Raw genomic sequence first — 23,473 nt, forward strand, 5'->3', positions numbered from 1 at the left:
GATGTTATATTTGAAGGAGGACAACGTGGAAGCTTTTTTCACGTTACTAGGAACAGAACTCCATACCTTTGGGCCCATATACCTGAGCGAGTGCTTTCCAAAGGAGACTGTATTGAATCTGGGTATAGTGAAGTCATGATTGCGCAGTTCATACTTAATTGCAGGCTGTTCAAAGAGAGTGCTAATGTATGTTGGGCACATGTTGTTTTTAACTTTATACATGAGAATAGCTATGTCCTGTAGTCGCCGGTTGTGTAGAGTATATAGTCCGGCCACAGATAGTAATTGACCATAGGACGAATGTTTATCACAATATATAGCCCTAAGTGCTCTTTCCTGGATACGCTCTAGTCGTCTAGAATCACTAGCACGGCAAAAATGCCATATAAGATGACAGTAGGTTAAATACGGGAGAACAGCTGCCTTATTTAACTGTAACTTAGTTTGTGTGGGTATAAGGTGCCTGAGCCTCATGAGAACGCCTACCCGCTGGGCGCTTTTCTTAGAGATACTACTTATATGTTCATCAAAACGAAGATTGTTATCAATACAGACACCTAATAGCTTGAGACATTCAGTGGATCTGACTTCATGATTGTCAATCATAATACTGTCCATAGACTTCCTTCCGCAACCAAGTGCCATTGTCTGGTACTTGTCCAAATTTCCCTTTGGTAAATTAGCTCTGTACCATGAAGATGCTGACTCAGCGCAAACAGCAAGATCATCATGCACATCAGAGAGGGTGCTGCGAACGACATAAAACTGGTGGTCATCCGCATACATATTCATGTTCGCATCAACAGTATAAGTCAAATCGTTTTGGAAGGTGTTCCAGATGAGAGGTCCAAATGCAGAACCCTGTGGGCATCCCCTGGTCACCCTCTGCCACTCGCTCACTACAGATCCTAGCTTGACCCTGTTATAACGGTCTGTGAAGTAGGAGCCCATCAATCGCAGACTCCTTTCCTCAACACCATAAGCTTTAAGTTTTGCAAGTGTAAGTGGATGGTAAAGTGAATCGAAGGCTTTGCTCATGTCCGTGGAGAGAACACCCACAACGTTATGCTCATCCAGATCGAATTTCCAATTCTCAGTCAAAGACAAGAGAGCTGTCTCACAGCTATTGTTTTTCCTGTAAGCTGTTAGTTTGTCGCACAGTTTGTTATTAAAACCATAACTGAGTTGCTTGCTGAGTAATTGTTCAAAGAGTTTGGTTACAGTAACTTGTACAGTTATGGGTCTGTTGTTTCCCTTTTCATGGGGATCTTCCTTCTTAAAAACGGGTGTCCATTCACCCCTTTTCCATCCCAAGGGTCACTCTCCGAGGGTTATACATGAATTAAATAGTGACGTCAATGGATTTGCTAGCTCAGTAGCTCCAAGCTTGAGCGCCATGGGAGGGATGCCGTCCCAGCCTGTACTCTTCCTTACATTGACGTTTTGTAGCTCCTTTTCAACTTCAAAACTCCGAAGATTCTGAAACTGGAAGCCTTGATATCCTGTCATCTTCTGCGTAATATTCTGGACACTAGGGTGGGTGGCGAGAACTTTGTAATCAACCGCACTGGTGTCTCCAATCCTATCAGCCACAGTAGCAAAATATTCACACAAGTGATTAGAAACCGCACATTGGCCTCGTTGAGCATTTCAGCATCTGAGCACTTGTAGAATGGCAGAGCCGCCCATGTGCATCTATTGCATAGCCAGTTGTTCACCACTGATTTCAAGTACACACACTTTAAGTGAAAACATCCCATACAATTGGCACATGAAATGTTCTTTTGGTTCCACCTAATTGTTTTCTGACAGTGATCGCACTTTGCCGCTGTTGGTTTCGACCTGGATAATTTATTATTGGTGCTTGCCGCCTTTCCCTGGCTAGGCCCGGGATTTTTTTCCACATCACCGCTTAACAAGAGCGCTTGAGTAGCCATAGAATTACTGTAATAGGCAATGCGTGTTTTGGAATATCGTAGCTTACGCCATTTTGTGAATAGACCAGGATCTACTGTTCCATGCCAGGCGCGAAAAAGAACAAAGGAGATGTTTTGATGGTTACGCTCCATCACCAAGAAATTCCACGCACTCTTGAATAAAGACCCATTGACTGCAGGCGTTAATTCCAAGAGCTCTTCATTGCGGAGTACTCTTGGGACGACCTTCCACTCTCTTTAAGGAGTTCCCTTTTATACCGTTTATACTATAAATAGAAAGCTTACGCAACAGAATGTGATGGTCAACGGTGTCGAACACCTTTTTAGGTCAATAAAAATGACATCATCAAACAAACCATTGTCAATATTTGACAATGGTTACTTCTAGCAAAACTGTTACCGTATCTATGCGGAGATCGAAATCCCGACTGATGGTTGCTTAACAATAAACATTACAATTGCTTCTTTTTCACGTTACAAACCACTTTCGTGCTGAATTTGGCAAATTGACTTTTTTGTGTGGAAAAAGGCCAATTTGAAACAAATTGGTAACTTTCTTTTTAAAGTATTCATAGACTTGTTCTTAGATTATACTGTCCCAAATATCACATACACTGGCCTGTACTTGTTGACATCCGTTCTTTCCACTAACTTGGAAAGATTCCAACACTTATTGACCCGTTAAATATGTGTGTCAAAGAAGGCGCAACAATATCGGCAGCTAATTTTTTTAAAGAGTGCAAGGTATATTATCTAATCCAGTTGCCTCTCGCTGTCAACTGTCTTTAACAATCAACGCACCTTTCTTGACACTTGTATTTCGTAAAGAAAAGGTTGTATACACCGTATTCACAAATGGGGGACACGCGGGAAAAAACTGGTGCCTAGTCATGAAAGCGAGGCGTTGGAGGGTAAACAAAAATTGCAAATGAAGACTTTCAGTGAACTTGCAGAATGTCTAGCACGGATTCCACCTAAAATAACTTTGTATGGACGTCTTTTTAAATACAATGACGTGGGACGTCTTCTGCTTTTAACGTTTAGTACTGATTTGCTGTTTGCAATCTAAAGGGACGCGTATATCTTCAAGGAAACAGGATGATTTTGTAGGTCGCCGAAGCCTCAGAAGCTCGACAAGTGGGTGATGGCTGGAGAAAAGCGGCAAACATGTTGGCCCAAACTTCACGCTGAAACCGAATGCGAAAGCCAGCTCACTGCAATTCTGTAAAACAGATTGAGAAGTAAAAACAGATATTGGTGGCAAGAAAAAAGGAAATAAGCGACGGATATATGGCCTACTTGTCAACGGAAGAGACCTTCGCCATTACTCAAAACAGGTCAAGTCGAGAGCGGGTGAAAGATTCATTCACGAGACTCATTCATTCATGTCAGTGTCATTTTACACATATCTATGTATGTCTGTATTTACAACTTCCTTTGGATGATATTAATTCCGTCGCTTTGGAGTGAATTGTTAGAGGTACGTTGGCAGAGCTTAGCAAATTCAGTGCAAATTTGGAATCTTTTGATTTCTTTGTCATTGCGAAATAAAATAATTTTATCAAAACTAGAAGCTCTAGTGTGTGAATCTTATGGCTTGCTATTTGCCTGGTCTCCTTTATGGCATTATCTCGGAGAGCTCTTGGTAAAAAAGTGGTATAAAGCTCACATTTTACTAGTTTAAACTTTTAAGGCAATGTTTGTGTCAGGACTGAACACGGCAAACTTCTGCTTCGAATCATTTAATGCGAGTCTGGATCCGTTTAAGAAGACCATCATTTTATTTATTTATGTGTTCTTCACTTTTAAAATATTATGGAACATGAAGTTAAAACTCTTAACAGCCAAAGATAAGAAATAGGAAAATTACTCGCTGAAATGAAATGTGGCCGGCTTACAGAGTCTGTCGAGTAACAAGTTGAAATTTTGAGCGTACTCCACTCGATCGCTCCTGCATTTATACTAAAAAGATAGTTCTAATTGATGTCCTTCATCGATAAAGACCAGAAAATAACGTCCCGGCAAAAAAACACCAAACATAACTTCACCGAAACCTCAGTCACCGCTTCTTTCCTTTCCTTTTCCATCTCGATTTGAACTGTTTTGTTCAATGGCACCATAGTTGTTAGAGGAGACTGGTTATGAAAAGCGGCAAACATCAATGATAAAAACAACAGTGCTGCAGTTTATGTTGGAAGCACCCTGAAAGTGCACAATTCTTTGTTTTCTGTTGGCAAATTGTTACGGAATAAATTAATGCAACGTTTTTATTGGTCAATACAATCAAAATGATAGGAATTCTTTTGAACGTTGTGCACTTTCAGGTCCACAAAAACATATAACAAAGGAGTCTGACGGGTTTCATAACCATTCCACTCAATTAACTATGATGGCATACGTCTCTTGCGCTAACAAGTAGGCCATATATCCATCGCTTATTTCTTTTTTTCTTGCCACCAAGATTTGCATTGTTTATATTTCTGTTTTACCGAATTGCAGTGAGCTAGCTTTCGAACTCGGTTTCAATGTGAAGTTTGGACCAACATGTTTGCCGCTTTTCTCCAGCCATCGCCCACTTGTCGAGCTTCTGATGCTTCGGCAACCTACAAAATCATCCTGTTTCCTTGAAGATATACGCGTCCCTTTTGATTGCAATCAGCAAATCAATACTAAACATTAAAAGCAGAAGACATCCCACGTAATTGTATTTAAAAAGAAGTCCGTAGAAAGTTATTTTAGGTGGAATCTGTGCTAAACACTGTGCAAGTTCACTGAAAGTCTTCATTTGCAATTTTTGTTTACCCTCCAACGCCTCGCTTTCATGACAAGGCACCAGCTTTTTCCCGCGTGTCCGCCATTTGTGAATACAGTGTATTGGGAAGTGCAAGTTCACAAAGTGGAATTTCCGATGCCAAATTTGGACTTATGTTTACCCTGTAAAATGCACATTAAAAAACCTTCAGCAATTTCGGGCAGACAAACCAGAGTATAGATAGCCTGCAGAGCAGGCGTTTTTTAACGAAAACTCGGAGGTACATTGATCGTGGCCGCCATCTTGAAAAGCAGCGAAAAAGAGTAAGGGGGAGGGGCGGCGGAAGGGGGGAGGGGCGGGGAGGAGAGAGGAGAAAACGCACCAACAACTGAAAGATGAGGCTTTTTCCAAAGCCTGTTGGAAGAACTGCTAATAAATCTTGCCTCGACAACAGCGTCGTGACCGCTTGCTTTTGTTCCGATCGCAATTTAAGCGATATTCCCAGTCCAGCGAGCACCGAAAGAGCTTTCTCCAGGGCAGAATCGAAGTCTTCCAAATCCGCCATGTTTTAAAATTTCGGATGAACCAGACTAAAATACTCCTCTCGTAGGGCACCGTGCGTGTTTTGTTTATCGCGATGGCCTCTGGTAAAAAATGTGTCCCCTTGATTGGCAGCTAGCAATCAAGCCTCCGAAACCGCACCAATCAAAGTCCCCGTCGATCTTGTGTACGGGTTCGCCAAACGAACAATGGCTGCGGGCAGGCGTATTTTTTCCTCCTCTCCCCTCCCCCTCCCCTATTTTAAACCCATCTACCTCTTCCTTAAAAACACTTTTTGACTCGTCCCAACTCTCTGGTAGTATTAACGTCTAAGATGGCGGGACAACGTCATTCCTGAAAACAATTCATGGATCCCGCCCCAAAATACGTCTGCTTTGCAGGCTAGAGTACAGGGCGGATAAGGTTGGGCGGTGAAACGAGCGCTCCGCTCTTCATTTAATGTATGATGCGGAGTAGGACTGGCACGAGCGCTCTTACCGCGCTTCCGGTGCGCTTGAAGGCCGGCGAAATTTTCCTTTTTGCAAACCGGAAATCCTATTTTCTTTCTGTAATTTCAGGCTACAATGTTAAATAGATAAATTCGTTTCATAACAATATCAATAAACAGTTTCATACGTTTGTGTCTGTACGTCTATAAGTCAAACTTGTTGGTCGTATAATGCCAAAATTTGAGTTTAATTTGAAAGTGTTGAATACCTCCTCCTTCCACTAAATATCACCTAATCGTCTTTCGCCGTTTCGTTTGGAAAAGCTTAACACTTCTTAACCTCAATTTTTACATATGTTGAAGGGGGATAAATTTTGTATAACATAACAAAAAATTAGATTGATATATATTGATATAGTGGCGTTGTACTTCTTCAAACTTTGTTTCTCGGGTGCAACGCGCCATGACGATTCGCTCAATGTGTTGCAAATCCGACAACCGCATGTAAACAAAATTTATTGAGGTTATTTGTGAGGTTTTTTTCTCCGTTTTTCCCTCTAAAGCAAAACAAGGTAAACAGTAAAAACTGAGGGGAAACTAATCTTTAAGTTTCGAAGAAACAGAAAGACGTATGAGATGTTTTTTTCAAAATTAAAAAGAAGGATGATGGTGATTGAAATTAGCATAATTTCACCTTGCACGAGCTGCACGCATTTACAAAATACACGTCATCTAGTTATGAAACACGATCTGCTGTCTTTTAGTTTTGCCATGGATGACATGGATGAGATTTTCCTTCGTGTTTTAGACAGTACTTAGTTGTTTTTGTTTTGGAATAACATCGATATTGGCGAGTAGCAGAACGAAAATATAATTCAGTGGTAGAGTCATGGAAGTAATAAAAGAAACCCTTTGAAAGAGATGTAGTTCTCCAACTAACTCTCCCCAGGAGATGGGCTCCTGCCCTCCCGCAAAAAATAGCAACATTTGCCTCTCGGAGACAGCGTACCAGCACAAAGGAACGAGGAAGAAGTGCAAGAAAACAAATCAAGCCGCCATAATTCAGTGACAGCGGCAGGGTCTAATGTACAAACCACATCGCAAGCCCTGACCGAAGTCGAAAACAAGCGACATTTCTAAGCAGAGTCCCAGTCCACTGCATCACACCTTTTTGCTCGGACGCGCTCGTTTCACCGCCCAACCTTTATCCGCCCTGCTAGAGTATAGAGAAGAGAAGTCGTTACGTCACGTTGCCATGGTAGCAAAATTTTTGGATGACAACAAACCAAAACGTCACTTAAAAAGTGGATTCACACTGTTTCAAACTTCATCGATCTTATTTAATTTCCTTTAATTTGTCAAATGTTGGCGAAATTTTCTGGGTTAAATCCGAAAGGACCGTACGTAGGCTTTTGTACATTATGCTAGCATTTTTTCGAGCATTTTAGTGAGGCAAAAGCATTGAGCATTAATCGAGCATTTTAATGGCATTTTCCCCCGAAAATTAATTTTTCCGAGAAAATAAAATAGAAATTAACTTTTTTCGGGAGCCCATGCCCCATGAGCTCCTGCTTTTTTAAACAAAATGAAGACTAAAATTCAAAATTCACAAAAAACCTAATACAGCTGGTTTTTTTGGCTGTATTTATGAACTTGTACACGTTGTCGTTGTTACTTGCAACACTTGCACGTTTTTGTAAGTGTAAACTTTGAAATTAATTTAAAAAACCGTTTGTATAATGAGCATTATCCGAGCATTTTAGTAACTTTTTTGGGGAGACCGAGCATTTTAGTGGGAAAAATGGAGCATTAAGGTGGAGCATTTTAGTAGGGAAGCAAAAGCATAATGTACAAAAGCCTAACCGTACGTAAGTTTAGAAAAACAAAAACAAAAATTTTGTGTTGTGCTCACCTACTCCATAAAGCGGGCGCGTGAAATTAGAAAGTTTCATGTCGCGGTCGCGCAACAACGGCTAAGAAATGTACAAAAAAGCGTGATGCATGTGCAAAGATGTCTTATTCTTGGGTTGCACGTGACGTCACCAAAAATCAAACTAAGAAACTATCGATTCTTCTGAGTTTCTACTTTCAGGAGTTATTACAGTACCTAAACATCTTTACATGAGCAAATTTTTGGTTCGAAAGAGTTCTTCTTTTTGCGAGAGAGGACGCTTGAATTTCCAGGCTTTTGCGTGACGCGGCATTTAGCTGGCGGCCGGGAAAGCTCCTATGTGGGTTAAAAACATTACCGATTTTGGGAGATTTTGCAATCTAAACATTCCTTGTCTCAGAAGAAATATTACTGTAATCTTTATGAGTTCCTCAAGCGAAGAATTCACGCATTAGTAGGAAAACTCGAAAACAGATGTTTCTGTTGGTATGCGGCGGCCATATTGGTGTTCCTCAAAGGGATACCAAGATGGCGATTCCATACAAAGCTTTATAAATTTAGGTAAACCGTTTTTTCCAAAATCTCGCATTTGAAATATTTCACAGACCTGATTCTTGGCAAGGGTTTTTGTATAGTTATCTTTTTTCATTTCCCAGATTCTAGTCCTTCTGTATTGAATGGTTTGCATTTTTATTTTTCATTGCGTGACACTGCAAGCCGAGAATTGTTTCTTTGCTGTTCGCGTCGCCGTTGCAAAAACTCCCTATTGTTGTCATCCAGAAATTTTGCTACCATGGTAACGTGACGTCACACTCTCCTCTCTATTATCTTTAATTTTAATTTCGTTCACTTTTCTTTCTGATTTAAAGTGAATTCATTTATCAATTTCCAAGTATTTTCAGTATCATTCTTTTAGCATCTAAATTAGTTTTACAATTCTTACTTTTTGAATTTTTCATCGCATTGTTCGACATGTTTCTTGCCTTTTTATATTCGTCCAGATAACATGATTTTTGGTTAGCGTTGCTTTCTTGTTCAACAGGTCTCTATTTTTCACTTTACGTTATAAATGTGGAGTAATCCAAGTGGACTTTTTCTGCCTACTATTTTCTTCTTTACAGCGGCAAGTTTTTTCGCTCGTTCCACTTTTCGTAATAATCACGCTGACTTAGACATCGAGGCAGCAAAACTGGAGACCCTTTTTGCAGCACGTGGGTATCCGAATGACCTCATTAGAAGGGGAAGGGAACTACCATCGACCAAATCAAGGGCAGTTTTTTTGAAGAGTGACGCTGCAAACAACATCGCTAATGATAGAGACCCTTTTGTCGCCATTTTCCACCCCAGTAACCTTGTTGCCAGGAAAATCATCTTAAGGAATTTTTGGGTTTTTCGCGAGGATAGTACGACAAGTAACATCTTTAATAAACTACCACTGAAGGCTTTCAGGTGTGCCAAGAATCTGAAGGGTCTGCTAGTCAGAAGCAGCCTACCTCGAAACCTTCCACACCAATCACCAGGTACTTTCCCTTTTTACAGTCCCGTTTGCCGCACGTGTGCCCATGTCAACTCATCATTCACAATTACAACACCCAAAGGGCATCTGTGGGTCCTAGTGGCCTTAATCAAGACTTAAGTTTCACGTGAATCGCTCTTTTTTCGCTTACTCGCGCGCTGGCGCGGGCTATTTCATGTGGCACGCGCGTGAGTATGCAATCAGGCACGTGAGCTAAGTTTAATGACCTTTTTGACGTATTTAGTCTTGTACCCTGAAGAAGGCAGGATTGTCGAAACGGTGGTTAAGACTCTTTTCAAATTAACATAAAGTGACTACGCTGCGCAGGATTTTCAATCTTTATTACTCAATTAATTGTTACACTGGCCTGTGGCCTCTCGTTTACGGTGGACGGACGAAAACGGAGGTGTCCCATCTCGTCCCCAGCACCTGCGTTACCTTTGTCCAGCGAAACGGCCAACGGACGCTCTGGAAGAATCCAAATATTCAAAATCGGAACCACGAAGTCCTGGTTCCGCTTTAATTGCGCCTACGTGAAGTGGTTTACCCATTTGTTCAAGAGAAGTTCCCGAGTGAATTTTGCCTTGCTCGCACATCGTTACAATTTACCCGTTCCAAAGCATGATTTTTTTTGTCTTATTGTGACCTTTGAGCGATGTATTTCTGAGGAAAGTAACTCCAAAGGACTGTTCAAGGACACCGAAAAAAAAAAATTGAAACGTCGCGATTAAGGCTATGTGCAAACTATACTGGATAGCTTCTGCGCCGGCGCGAAAACCATACCGGATAGGATACGAACTGTGATTTTGGCTCGTTTTCTGTGACGAAGCACCGCGTCGATCTCTGAAGGGAAGGGTCACACATATCGGAAAGATGTTCATACTCAAGCGGATAGATTTTCGTGCCGCCTCGAAAGGAATGTGAATAGAATTTGCACATGTACAGCTGTATGCAAATTTGCAAGGTTCAGTAACAATATACGGAATCTCTTAAAAAGTTAGCCTTCCACGTAGCAGTTCTTCGGGCTTCGTCGCGCGTTCCTTCCCGGATTCCCTGACGAGCCAAAAGAACGTCTGTGTGGAAGGCTATCAGAAAGTGTCATTGAAATGACTTTCGAAAGTAAGGCAGATTTTTTAACAAAATGACACTTAGCGTGGTTTTTTGACTTGTCGAGACTTATCTTAACGGTTTCAAGTCGTTTTAGATTGGTGTGTACACAAACGACCTATCAAGTGTTCAAGGTTTTTTTATTTACAAACAAGTTATTTGCACGTGATAAATACGTTTTTATCGCTAATCCATAGCCTGTGAACAGGCCTTTGGTCGAGCGGATACCTCACTTTTTTTCCCCCAACAGAGAGCCTGTTCACAGGCTAGGTAATCAAAGATGGTTTTTGTCGCATTCTTCCAGAGGTTAGTGATCCTTGTTTTGTTGCAAAATAAACATACTAAACTTGCTGAAAATGGTGAGAATTTAATAAGCGCCCAGCCTCGAATAAGCGCCCACTCTCAAGGTCCAAGAATTCAATAAGCGCCCAGGGCGGTTAATCGAATTAATACCATATTTACTCGAATAATAGCCGTCCCTCAATTAATCGCCTCCCTCGAATAATCGCCCCCCTCCCACCACTAAAAGTAATCCGCTATCGATACCCATAGCGGTAAATTTGGAGGATGAGGCTGAAGAGGAGTCAGATCCAGCAAAACTGATCAGTGATGATGCCGAGGATATTGACAATGAAAATTAATCAAGGAACCAAACTTGGAACACTTAAGAGGCTGTCTCAGTAAAAACCGCCCACTCAATTTCGCGTGAAAAATAATTTTGCCTGAAACTCTGGCGAGTGAAAGGCTTTATCGAGACTATAACTAAAATAGGTTTGCTTTGATTCACAATAATTTTCTGGCCGCGCTGGGGGGCGCCGAGTATTTTGTCCCGCCGCGGCCATTTTGCACGTCTTGAAAACTGAAAATTTGGCATTTTTTGCGGCGCTGTAAAATGTTTGATTTGCACCATCTACCAATGAATTTTATACCTATTTATAGGTAAACATCTCTAGTTTTTCCTGAGAGAAATAGTTATCCGCTAAATTTAGCTGGAAAGACGAAATCAAGCAAAATATGACCCCAACTAATTGCCTTGGAGCGAAAGGCCAAAAATGACCCTGTTTTAAAAGCTTATTTCTGACTTTTGGGACATAGTTGAAAGCTCTAGACTAAATAGACGCAAAGATAGACCACCTGTTATTAATAATATACAAAACCCCATGTACGTTTTCAGTATTTTAAAAGTTATGACCGTTTGTATCAACGCGTATGCGAGCTAATACGATATTTTCAGATTTAGCATAACGGATCTATCTCAAGCAGATTTTGTCAAAAGTACGGCTTACCTGATTCATTACTGGCACTGACTCACAAATTGAGACATATTCCAATCCCTGAGATGCCGGACTCCATAAAATTCCAGTAAGCTGTGCTTTAGAAACTGCTGATATGCGGCCATTTTTGAATCCCAAGCTAACAATCCGAAGATCAAAACAGGTGAAACTGTGTCACGTTTCGAGCTAAACAGCTCGGTAAAACAACCGTTCAGAGGTGAACGTTTGCTGAAGAATCAGAAAATCAACTGGGAAGGTCTCATTTTGGATCAGAAAATTGAGATTTCAGAGCTACAACCTCGAATAAACCTTCTATTCAATCGGCTCCGCAAGGTCAAATGCAGGTTGACACGTAAACCGGAAATGTTGAAACGCAGAAATACGGAAAACCGGAAATACGGAAATCCGGATCATCCGGAAATCGGCAAATCTGAAATCAATCAGGAGCCGAAGGCAATCCCAAAAATTAGAGACAGCTGCATTCGTTTAGGGCTTCTTTTTGACGTTGAGACACGTAGAAGATAAAACCTCCCAAACGGGCGTAGCTATTTGATTTTCACTGAACTGAAACGTAGTTCCACGATCGATTGCGTTTGGCAAATAGGCTGCAAACATTCTATGTGCGCTAACATATCACACTTGTCACTAATACTTTACAGAAGTTGGCTATATATCGAAACTGAGTGTGTCGAGGTCTAGGAAACCAAGCCAGCTTGGTTGTCTGGGCTCATTAGTATAGAGGGTCCTTGAAAATCGCTTGTTAAGGGGGCATTCTGGTTGTTTTTTCGGGGAAAATGATGGTGATTTGGGAAAGAAATAAATAAGAGTAGAAATGGCATGCACATAAAGCAGTTATTCAATTAATGGGATTAGAGGCACTCCTTGTTGGAGTCTCCGGTATTAATTTTTCTTCTGATTATTCACTTCATATTTTAATTTCTAACAACCCCCAAATCAAGAGAGAATGATCCAAATCCAATATTTTCCAACTTTTCCAACATTTTTAACATCCTCCCTAATTTTTATACATTAAAAAGATTCGAAGAATCATCCAGAAATTCTCAAAAAAATATTGAACCAAGGACTCCATCTTAATTGAGTCATTTTTTGATTCACGGATAACTTGGACAGCGGATAACGCGAGGAGAGCAGAGGAAAGTCATTTGGATTATAGGGTATGGTTGCAAGAAACTCCCATGATTTAATCTAGAGTAGCTTTAAGAAAGGAATTAATTCTGTACCGTGTTTAGACCTTAAGACCAATATTTACACCGAATGGTGACACTAGTGGCAAGTCGATGCAACTTTGTTTTAGGATTAGCTACAAAATACCATTAAATGGTCGAAAAAATAATCCTACATTTGTCGATAAATTTGGGTTTTCTGACCCAAAACGAAATCTGCGTAGCTGATGTTTTGATTCTCGGACAAGTCTCACCTCCGGACATTTCTCTTATTTTCTTTCTTACCCAGCTATTTATCTCTAAACGTGACATTCCGTAAAATTCCGAAAATAAGCCCCGGGTCTTATATTTTTCAAAGGCCCTTTTTGAGGGGCTTATTTTTGGACGGGCTTATATTCGGAGGGGCTTATGTACGGAGGGAAATTTGAGTTTCAAAATCGATTGGGCTAGCATATAGTTGGAAGGAAATTAACCGTTTTTGCTTTGCTTTACTTTGTATTTGAGGGCAATTTTCCAAGTACAAGTCCCCGGGGGGCTTATTTTCTGAGGGGCGATTTCACGGAGGGTTTTTTGTGTTACGAGTTTAGGGGTCTTATACATGGAAGGGCTTATTTTCGGAATTTTACGGTAGTTTCAGCATGGAATTCAAATATGGCCGCATACCAGCAGTTTCAAAAGCGCATTTACTAGAATTTTGAATCAAATATCGGTCAATTTTTTAGTAAGTGCCAGTAATGAATTAGGTAAAGTTTGGGAGGAGACGGAGGAGGAAAATCCAGTTCCTGTTGTAAAAATAGTCAAAGGGACGGGAGAAGATTCAGGAAGAGGATCAGTACACTGTGAAGAAGGCTTTCTCCCATTAACTCAAGCCTTCCCTAACCCCCTCTAGGTAATAATCGGTTTCTTAAAAACTTACTCACCAGCCGGGACTATTTATCCGCTCTTACAAGCGATTTTCAAGGGCCTGTATACTAATAAGCCCAGACAACCGAGCTGGCTCGGTTTCCTAGATCTCGACACATTCAGTTTCGATATACAGCCAACTTCTGTAAAGTATTAGTCACAAGTGTGATATGTTAGCGCACATAGAATGTTTGTAACCCGTTAATGATATTTACTGTTTGATATGGAGCCTATTTGCCAAAACGCAATCGATGGTGGAACTGCGTTTCAGTTCAGTGAAAATCAAATAGCTACGCCCGTTTGGGAGGTTTTATCTTTTACGTGACTCAACGTCGAAAAGGAGCCCTAAACGAATGCAGCTGTCTCTAATTTTTGGGATTGCCTTCGGCTCCTGATTGATTTCAGATTTGCCGATTTCCGGATGATCCGGATTTCCGTATTTCCGGTTTTCCGTATTTCCGCGTTTCAACATTTCCGGTTTACGTGTCAACCTGCATTTGACCTTGCGGAGCCGATTGAATAGAAGGTTTATTCGAGGTTGTAGCTCTGAAATCTCAATTTTCTGATCCAAAATGAGACCTTCCCAGTTGATTTTCTGATTCTCGAGCAAACGTTCACCTCTGAACGGTTGTTTTACCGAGCTATTTAGCTCGAAACGTGACACAGTTTCACCTGTTTTGATCTTCGGATTGATAGCTTGGGATTCAAAAATGGCCGCGTACCAGCAGTTTCTAAAGCACAGCTTACTGGAATTTTATGGAGTCCGGCATCTCAGGGATTGGAATATGTCTCAATTTGTGAGTCAGTGCCAGTAATGAATCAGGTAAGCCGTACTTTTGACAAAATCTGCTTGAGATAGATCCGTTATGCTAAATCTGAAAATATCGTATTAGCTCGCATACGCGTTGATACAAACGGTAATAACTTTTAAAATACTGAAAACGTACATGAGGTTTTGTATATTATTAATAACAGGTGGTCTATCTTTGCGTCTATTTAGTCTAGAGCTTTCAATTATGTCCCAAAAGTCAGAAATAAGCTTTTAAAACAGGGTCATTTTTGGCCTTTCGCTCCAAGGCAATTAGTTGGGGTCATATTTTGCTTGATTTCGTCTTTCCAGCTAAATTTAGCGGATAACATTTACTTTCAGGAAAAACTAGAGATGTTTACCTATAAATAGGTATAAAATTCACTGGTAGATGGTGCAAATCAAACATTTTACAGCGCCGCAAAAAATGCCAAATTTTCAGTTTTCAAGACGTGCAAAATGGCCGTGGTGGGACAAAATACTCGGCGCCCCCCAGCGCGGCCAGAAAATTATTGTGAATCAAAGCAAACCTATTTTAGTTATAGTCTCGATAAAGCCTTTCACTCGCCAGAGTTTCAGGCAAAATTATTTTTCACGCGAAATTGAGTGGGCGGTTTTTACTGAGACAGCCTCTTAAAAAGCAAGAGAGGATAAAGGGGACAGAGAAGGCATCCCCCATACACACCATATTCCATAGGTAATTCGTCTCGAGTTATTTTTAGAATCGGGATAAAGTTACCTCGCGCGTTGCGTGGAGGTTTCGTGGAGGTTTCGCATGACTAAACGCCGTGCAAAACATGTCGGGCGAAAGGCAATGAAAGTGTAAAGAGATCATATTGAAGCGAAATGAGTCGGCGCTCACCTGAGAAAAGGGAATCGCTGGACTCTTTGAAAACACGTGAAATCAGTTTAACTCGAAGTTGTCGTAACCTCAGTGCTTTAATAAAATGAGAAATTTCGCCGGTCTATTGAAACCGGTCGTTTGTACAGTAAAGCAAGTAGGGCGCCAAGGGTTACTTTTGTTGAATAATAAAAGACTAATAAAACAATAAGTATCAAACCAGAAATTGCTCTCTTCAAACTGTAAATTATAAATGATCCTGAGAGAATATTCAGTGTGTTAAGGATTTCCCATCCTCGGAGACCCAGGGGCAGTCAGTAGGGTCGGGAGAAAAGGCGGGACGAAAGTTTTCAAGTACTGGCGAAAGAGCCCCTGGGTACCGACTCCCACCGAGCTATTTCCAAAACTTCAAGCGGATGCCGGCTCCTGATTGGGCACAAAAAATGCTTTGTATTATTGTGCCCAATCGGCGAACAGTTGCTCCTAAGTTCTTTTAGTGAGTTCGTACACGACGGCTATTGTTTCGATCACAGCTTGTCTGGCTCATGCACCAAAGAAATGTACGCAGTCAGGAAACTTTCAGTTTGATATAAAATCCCCATCTAATTTCAAAATTCTGTCTGCCCGAAAACTAAAGACGGTTTTCCATAAAACCAAGCTGGGGCTTACAATAGGTATTCACGCTTGCATCGGTCACGTCTTGCGTAAATATTAGGGAATTTTTAAAAATTACCACGAAGGCTGAAAACCACGAAATCGTCGCATGGAAAAAGGAATTCACTTTTTGTTCAGTTTCTATCCAACTCGCTTACTTTGTTAAATGCAAGCGAACTCTCCTGGAGCTGAATTTCTATCAAACATATCCAAGTACATGCAGAGAATGAATTTTGTTATTGCTTGTTTACGTCCTTCACAAAACATGAAATTAGGCATTTTCACGGGTACTCATGCAGTTGACGGCAAAGAAATGTACAAAAAAGTGTCATGCTCGTGCAAAGTTGTTGTTTTGCCTTGTCAAGCTATTGCTTATTTGACTTTCTCGTCGCCGCCGCATCTTTATGTTCCTATTATTTACGATACATTGTGATGAGTCAACAACAGAATATTCTCGGGGCAAATTGAATTGCTCCTGCTGATAGCATCCCAAACGCTTTTTTCGACTCATCGGTAGTTCCTTCGTTTCTGGTTAGGAAAGTAGAAAATAAAAGTTTCCCTTGCTCGCACGAGCTTGGTGAACGAACCGTGCAAGTATGGCAAAACAATAGTCGTTGTGTACGAACTCACGAAAAGAACTCAGGAGAAACTGTTCGCCGATTGGGCACAATAATACAAAGCATTTTTTGTGCCCAATCAGGAGCCGGCATCCGCTTGAAGTTTTGGAAATAGCTCGGTGAGAGTCGATACCCAGAGGCTCTTTCGCCCGTACTTGAAAACTTTAGTCACGTCCTTTCTCCCAACCCGACTAACTGCCCCTAGGTCTCCGAGGATGAGGATTTCCCTGCTGTACTGTTAGCTCTATACAAGAGAGGAGGGGCGATTCTTTTTTAATTTCCGTTTTGCTGACATAGCTTTAGCAGAAATCACTCTTTAGTCGTTTTCGTCCGCGTCTTCCGCCATTTTTTTCTGCGTTAATTCGTGAAGGACGCGTGGCTCTGAGCGTGGGTGATCCACGCAGAACACATTCGCGCTATGTGATTTGCTGTTGTCTAATCCCCCTTGGGATCTGTGGTCTTAAAAATAACTCGAGACGAATTACCTATGGAATAGGGTGTGTATGGGGGATGCCTTCTCTGTCCCCTCTATCCTCTCTTGTTAAAAAGCCAATGCTTAGTTTCTTTGATGTGATTATTTTTTGATTTAATGGGAAAATAGAACAAAGCATTTAGGGCACGATTTCAAGTAAACAATATATGAAAAATTAATCGCCTCTCTCGAATAACCGCCTCCTTTTAGTGCGAAAAAAAATAATCGCCCCCGGCAGGAGCCTATTACTTATACTTAAGTAATCACCTCCTGTCCTCGGCTATTATTCGAGGAAGTACGGTACGGTATATCGTTTTAGCGTTTTCATGTGGTCGGGCGAAAACGATTCTAATACGCCACGTGCGGAGGCGTACTTTTTTTAAAACGGATAAAAAAATCTTCGAAAACGTGTGAACAGGACCTCAATAAGCAATTGATAGCATGATAGCTGCATTTTATGCTGAAGAGATAACCCTGGCTAAATAACATTTATTATTATTATTATTATTATTATTATTATTATTATTATTATTATTATTATTATTATTGTTATTATTATTATTATTATTATTATTATTAATTTCTGCTGTTGGTCACCTGGTTCGCTTAAAATGTGAAATGACATGTCTTCATGTTTACAAAAGGTTTAAATGAGGTTAGGTGCTTGTAGATTGTTGTTCTAATAAGCATGTAACTGTCTCGTTACATTTGATGAGTTAAACCGGTTCGTATAAGTAAGAGGCAGAGGGTAAAAACAAAGTCCTTTAATTAAAGTTCACAATAAAAGCATGTGCATTCCTTTTTTTAATAATTTTTCTAAACTTTACATTTATTGTTTTAAGTGGGTGATCGAAAGAAGGCCTTGAGTATTTATTTGTCTTGGCATAAACCGAAGGGCAAGCAAAAATTTTACAGGTTTACTGCTATTTATAGTCGTACAGTGAGTCATGTAAAGTTAATACGGACATTTCATAGGAAGAAAAGGGACGGCGGCGGTCACCTGGGCCAGCCCCTAACCATCCATGCTATTTCCATACAAACTTATCTAGCTGGATTCCTATGTAGAAAATATTGACCGTGCGCGTATCTAGCGGTTTTTATCTTAAAAAGTGACCCCATTAGATAAAAGAGGTTTACTAGTGGATGACTGATGACATTGTGCAGATTCTTAAGTCTTACAAAGCTCACTGATTTTCGCAAAAAAAAAAAATAGAAAACAATTAAATTAAATGTGATGGATTGACGCACATTATGAAACAATCTGCTTGTCACGGAGTGATATGATCGGACCGAAATACCGCCAATGTTTTGAAGTAGATCTCCGGGGGGCACTTGGGTATTTTTTGGGTGGGTATGTGCCGCCCGGGACTCCAAATTGGCACCCCGTTCTAAAAAAAATTCCCCTAAAATTGATACCCCTTTCTAGAAATGGGCCAATTTTTTATACCGCGTTCTAGAATTCGCCCTAAAACTGATACCCCGTTCTAGAAATGGGCCAATTTTTTATACTCCGTTCTAGGGTGCAAGAAGAGTACAACAGTCTGCTTGTTAACACACTGAACAGTATTTTTAAAAGCAATCTGTCCTTGAATAATTTCAAATGGCTGCTTACAAAACTGAAGCTTTCGTGCGTTCGAAATATTATACCCCGTTCTAGAAAACACCTAAGAAATGGATACCCCGTTCTAAATCAGGAGCTTCAAGATCACGACCCGTTGGGCGGCACATACCCGTATAGGTAATGTATGGAAGTACCCCCCCCCGTCGGAGTAGATCAGCCCGAGTTTCAATAAAATCTTTATAAAAGAAATGAAATTTGTAATCAACTTACTCTGAGGACTTGAAGCGAAGTGCAGTGACCACCTCATCCACGACTGACTGAATTATTTCTTTGTCGGCGGCACGATTTGCACGAGTCCAAACCACTCCAGTGTCTTTTGACATCTGCGTATCGTCTGATGGAAAAACATTGGATTCGAAGACCATTTTCATGCCTTCATAGCGGTCAACTTTATCAGCTGTTATTAAACTACTCTTGTAATCACATGAAGGAAGAAAATTATCTTTCAAAACGAACGGCAGAGAATAAAACTTCAGGAAATCACTGCTGAGTCGATTGGATTTTCGCTGGTATTCTTGCTTATATCTCCGCGAAAGCAAATTGTGTAGTTTTACTTTTTTCGCCGGCTCAGTAGGCAATGTACTTGGTAAAAATGGCGAGAGGTATTCTGAAGTGATGAGTCTAAAATCTTCATCTTTGTCAGATGTAGTCCAAAATACACGCGCGAATCCGTTACCTGAGCCTTGTTTGTGTAAAACCTCGACGTAGTATTTCTTATTAGCTTGAAGATGGAGTGGCTCTTTGGTTCTCTGTTCAGGATATTTATCTAACTTATCCTTACCCGTCCAAGCTATTGCTTTTTCAATGAATACACGAGCAACCAGCCGTTTATTATCGGGATTTTCGTCTGTACTTATCCACAACTCCGAAGTGTCGTCAGAGGTGATCGCAAAACGATAAAAACCATTGCTTTGCGGATGTAAATATCCAAATATCTTCTGACCGTATTCCACGCTGTCGTCTTCAATCTGAAAGTCGTTGATGAACTTCTCCTGATCAGGATATTTTGGAAAGAACAGTGACTTTTTTAAATATGTGACGTTTGAACCGCATTGCATTCGCCAAACGTGAACATTAAGAGCGCCACTGGTCGTCCCCGGAAACGCGTAGAATTTGTCAACAGTATGTCTTTCCAAAAATGTACTGAAGATTAGAATAGACGAGATCGAGCATGCAATTAGTGCGAAAATCGAACACTTTACAGCTTTTTGAAGTCTTCGGGATGTAATAGGGCGTCGAAGATACATAACTCGGACGAATAATTAATGTTAGAGGTGTTACAACTTGGATCGAGTGTTGCGCAGGACCCCGCTTGTGATACAGTCCACAGTCAAGTCAGTCAACTAAAACACCCAGCTGTCATGGCATGGAATGACACTGTAAAAAGACAGTCAATACAAATTAACTTTAAAACTTAAAAAATATGTACTTTCTTCACTGTTGTCGATCATCGGATATATACAGTGTATATTTAACAATTATTTCTCGAGCCCTAATGAGCTCCGCGTCAATAGCCCATGAGGCCGAAGGCCGAATAGGCTATTGACTCAGAGGCCATGAGGGCAAGAGGAATAATTGTGTTAGTAAAATCCAACTAGTTGGTCAAAAATATTGAGAATAAAAAACTTTTAGCTAGTTAAAGTTAGACTTTAATCTTTTTTTGCCGCCAAAAAGCCCGCGCTTTTCGCTACTAGTGGGCTATAACATATAGCCTAGTAGTAGCTCAACCAATCAGAACGCAGCATTGATAATAGACCACTAGTTGGATTTTACTAAAAAGATGATATACACCTAATTGCAATAACCGTTGTGGCAGAAAAATACAAAAAGGAAAAAAGGAAAATGTGAATAATAAACCACTCTAGAGCTCATCAATTTGCAACATACGTGTACACGGCTAACAGGGCGCATGGGATTTATTCGTGAACTGACGTTGATGGAAGTTAAATTTTACAGTTGATACAGATAACGCGATTCGTCTTGTTTACTGTAGAATTGGAATCGAATATGAACTAAACTTATCTAGCCCTTTACCCGATAACAGGTATGGGAAAACAGGTGTTTGGGTTTCTGAAATAGATAATTATTTATGCACAACCCAAGGCAATGAAAACCTGGCTTTCCCTCATGACAGTTCTCCTGACAGTTTTTAAAGCATTTGTACTTCACATCAGCTAAAATCATCGTAATTAGTTTTAAGTAGGGGTGACGAATGGTCTTTGCGGGCATTTGCGAGCATGCGGGCATTTGCGAGCATGCGAGCATTGCGATTTTTTTGTGACACGAGCAGAGATAAAAAATTTGCTTTGCGAGCAGCGAGCAGTTTAGAGAGTACAACTCGCGAGCAGCAAGCACTTCTTATATAGGAACAAGATCCTCGTGTCAGAACAGCCTCTTCTGCGGGAACAATCCTAAAACTTCCAAACAGTTTTTATCGAAAACACGGCCTAATTAAAGCTCAGTGAGTAGAGCGGTAGAGAAACTCAGAAGAACTCAAGGCAACAATATCTTCTCTTTGTAACCATATATAGCTAGATTAGGTAATTTATTATTTATCGTTGTCACTTATCGCGTGCATTTCCACTGAACTTGATAGCCATATTTATAGAAATTAAGCACCATACAGAATTACATTTACTTTAACCCAAAGAAGGATTTACAAAATTTCGAGCAATACTGACTAGAAAGCGAGCATGCATTTGGGGAGCAAGAGGAAGCGAGCATTCGTTTAAATTTTGCGAGCAAATCGAGCAAAGGTAAAATTTTACGAGCTGTTAAAAATTTTCATGGACCATTCATCACCCCTTTAAGTTGAGAGTTGTAATTAGTTATTATTAATAATGTAATGTTTTTAAATAATCATTCTTCCTGAAAAGCCCTTTTGGAGAGGTAACAATAAGTATGTATGTATGTATGTGTATATGTGTGTATGTATGTATGTATGTATGTATGTATGTATGTATGTATGTATGTATGTATGTATGTATGTATGTATGTATGTATGTATATTTCAGAAAACCTGTTCCTTAAGACTCTGATCAAACTTCGCTGTCTGTTTGTCAACGCAAGTACAACGCTTAGAACAACAAGAACTCTGTATCTTCGCCCTCGAAATCTTCCCGACCGACCTGAAATACTGCGATAGACCCGCGCATCTCCAATGCGATGTTCCACATGAATAAGTGCCCTTCCCAGCTCGATATTTGCCTGGTAGCGCACCCAGTCAAGCCGGCCTCGTCTCGGGAGTCCGAACGGTATCAGAAGTGGCTCTGCTGCGGAATACCCTCCGTCTGCAAAAAGATAAACTCCACGCGGTAGATGCAACTGTTACCGGTAGCCCATTGTAGGCAATCGTGCAAGTGAATGGGTATCAGTTGCATGACCTAAAAAACCCCCTCGCAGCAACTGAAAGAAGCCATCGTTGTCCACCACAGCATGAAAATTAAGAAAGTGGTACCCCCTGCCTTGTCTATAATACATACGTTGTACCTGGCCCTGGGGCCTGCTGATTTGCACTGAAAAGCCAGCTATGGTTCCAGCAGCGTTGGGAAACTCTCTAAACTGATGCCGCTGGTTTTCCTATGTATTTCCGTTACTCCAACTGATGTATCTGCTGACGTAATTCTCATATAAAATAAGCACAATTGTATAGATTGTATCACATGCGTTGCTTACTGATATTCCGAATTGCTGGCCTAGAGACACGAGGGTGTGGTACTGTCTCAGCCATATGAACTTAAGCAAGATTACATACATACATACTTTATTCGTCCCAAAGGGGCTTTTCACAATAAAGAAAAATTTAATACATGACGTACAATACAAACAGAGCCTATGAACAACGGAAGTTAACAACTAGAAGTGGTAAAAACTATGCGCGCTGCGGTTAATTGAGTTAATATCATAGGTGACGAATTACTCCTTAATTTTGGCGCGAAATTTCAGCGTTAATTTGTAATTTCACATGTGAAATTACAAAATTGCCATGGCAACCTTCCGTACATCTCTGTGTCAAGATGGCGACGAAGTTTAAATATGTCATGAATGAAGATGTCAGGGCACAAAAAGACGCTTTAGAAAACCTGAACACACGAAAGAGCACATCAAGAAGGATTCTAACAGGTATTTTGTCGAAGAACTCTGAACTTACGCCAAATTTAAGCGCTAAACGTTCGAGAGGGTGCAGGAGTTCTCGATCGATACGATCCAGGATAAACATGTCAAAAATCCAAGATTGCTAACGTAATTCGTCACCCATGATATTTATAGGTAATCAAATGGTATACTCGTGAAATTAGAGAATAATTTCACTTGCGTTTTGTCCAAATCCTAATAATTTCCCTCGCCTTTAATTATAAGGATTTAGACAAAACGCGCGTGAAATTATTCCCTAATTTCACTCGTCACCATTTTATTACACATACAAAACTGAATTGAGCAAAAAAAAAAATGAGTAATTAATCCAAAAAATTAACATTAACGTTTTTTTTTTTTTCAGGCAACTCTTGAAGACTTTTAAGGTCGGTTTCAGCTTAAGGGCAGGGTCCAGTGCGTTCTAAAATTAAACTGTTCTGAAATGGATGGTTCTTTGTCCTGTGGCGGTTTTTATATACATACCTCTTATTAGCCGACTAAGTTTGTTGTCATTGTCGAAGGATTCGCTCATTAATTGTTTTTGGGAAAACCTCTCTTTCTGCTAGTTCATTCTCGTCTTCAATTGTGATCTGCGTTAAAATTTTCAAACACTGACTAGAATTCTCTTCCTCGGTAAGGTTACGATTCAGTTTCTATATCAGCTTCTTTCTCACTAAAACAAAGCTAGGTATAAATTTGGAAAGGCAAAGTCAACATCCCAGTCCTCAGGGTTAATAGACATATTTTAAAGTTTATTCGGTCAAAACTAAGAGC

General features: G+C 40.4%; 1 protein-coding gene across 1 annotated transcript in view; it reads right to left on the minus strand.

Moving 5' to 3' along the window:
• Positions 1 to 23,473, minus strand: part of LOC140928796 (beta-1,4-N-acetylgalactosaminyltransferase 3-like) — a 37,113-nt gene that overhangs the window by 7,424 nt on the left and 6,216 nt on the right. Inside the window, exon 2 of the mRNA XM_073378576.1 lies at positions 18,776 to 19,942. Coding sequence (XP_073234677.1) covers positions 18,776 to 19,812 — 1,037 coding nt within the window. The 5' untranslated portion in view covers positions 19,813 to 19,942. The remainder of the gene's footprint in view (positions 1 to 18,775; positions 19,943 to 23,473) is intronic.

This window comes from Porites lutea, chromosome 2 (genome assembly GCF_958299795.1).
Source record: "Porites lutea chromosome 2, jaPorLute2.1, whole genome shotgun sequence".
In the NCBI taxonomy this organism is placed as follows: domain Eukaryota; kingdom Metazoa; phylum Cnidaria; class Anthozoa; order Scleractinia; family Poritidae; genus Porites; species Porites lutea.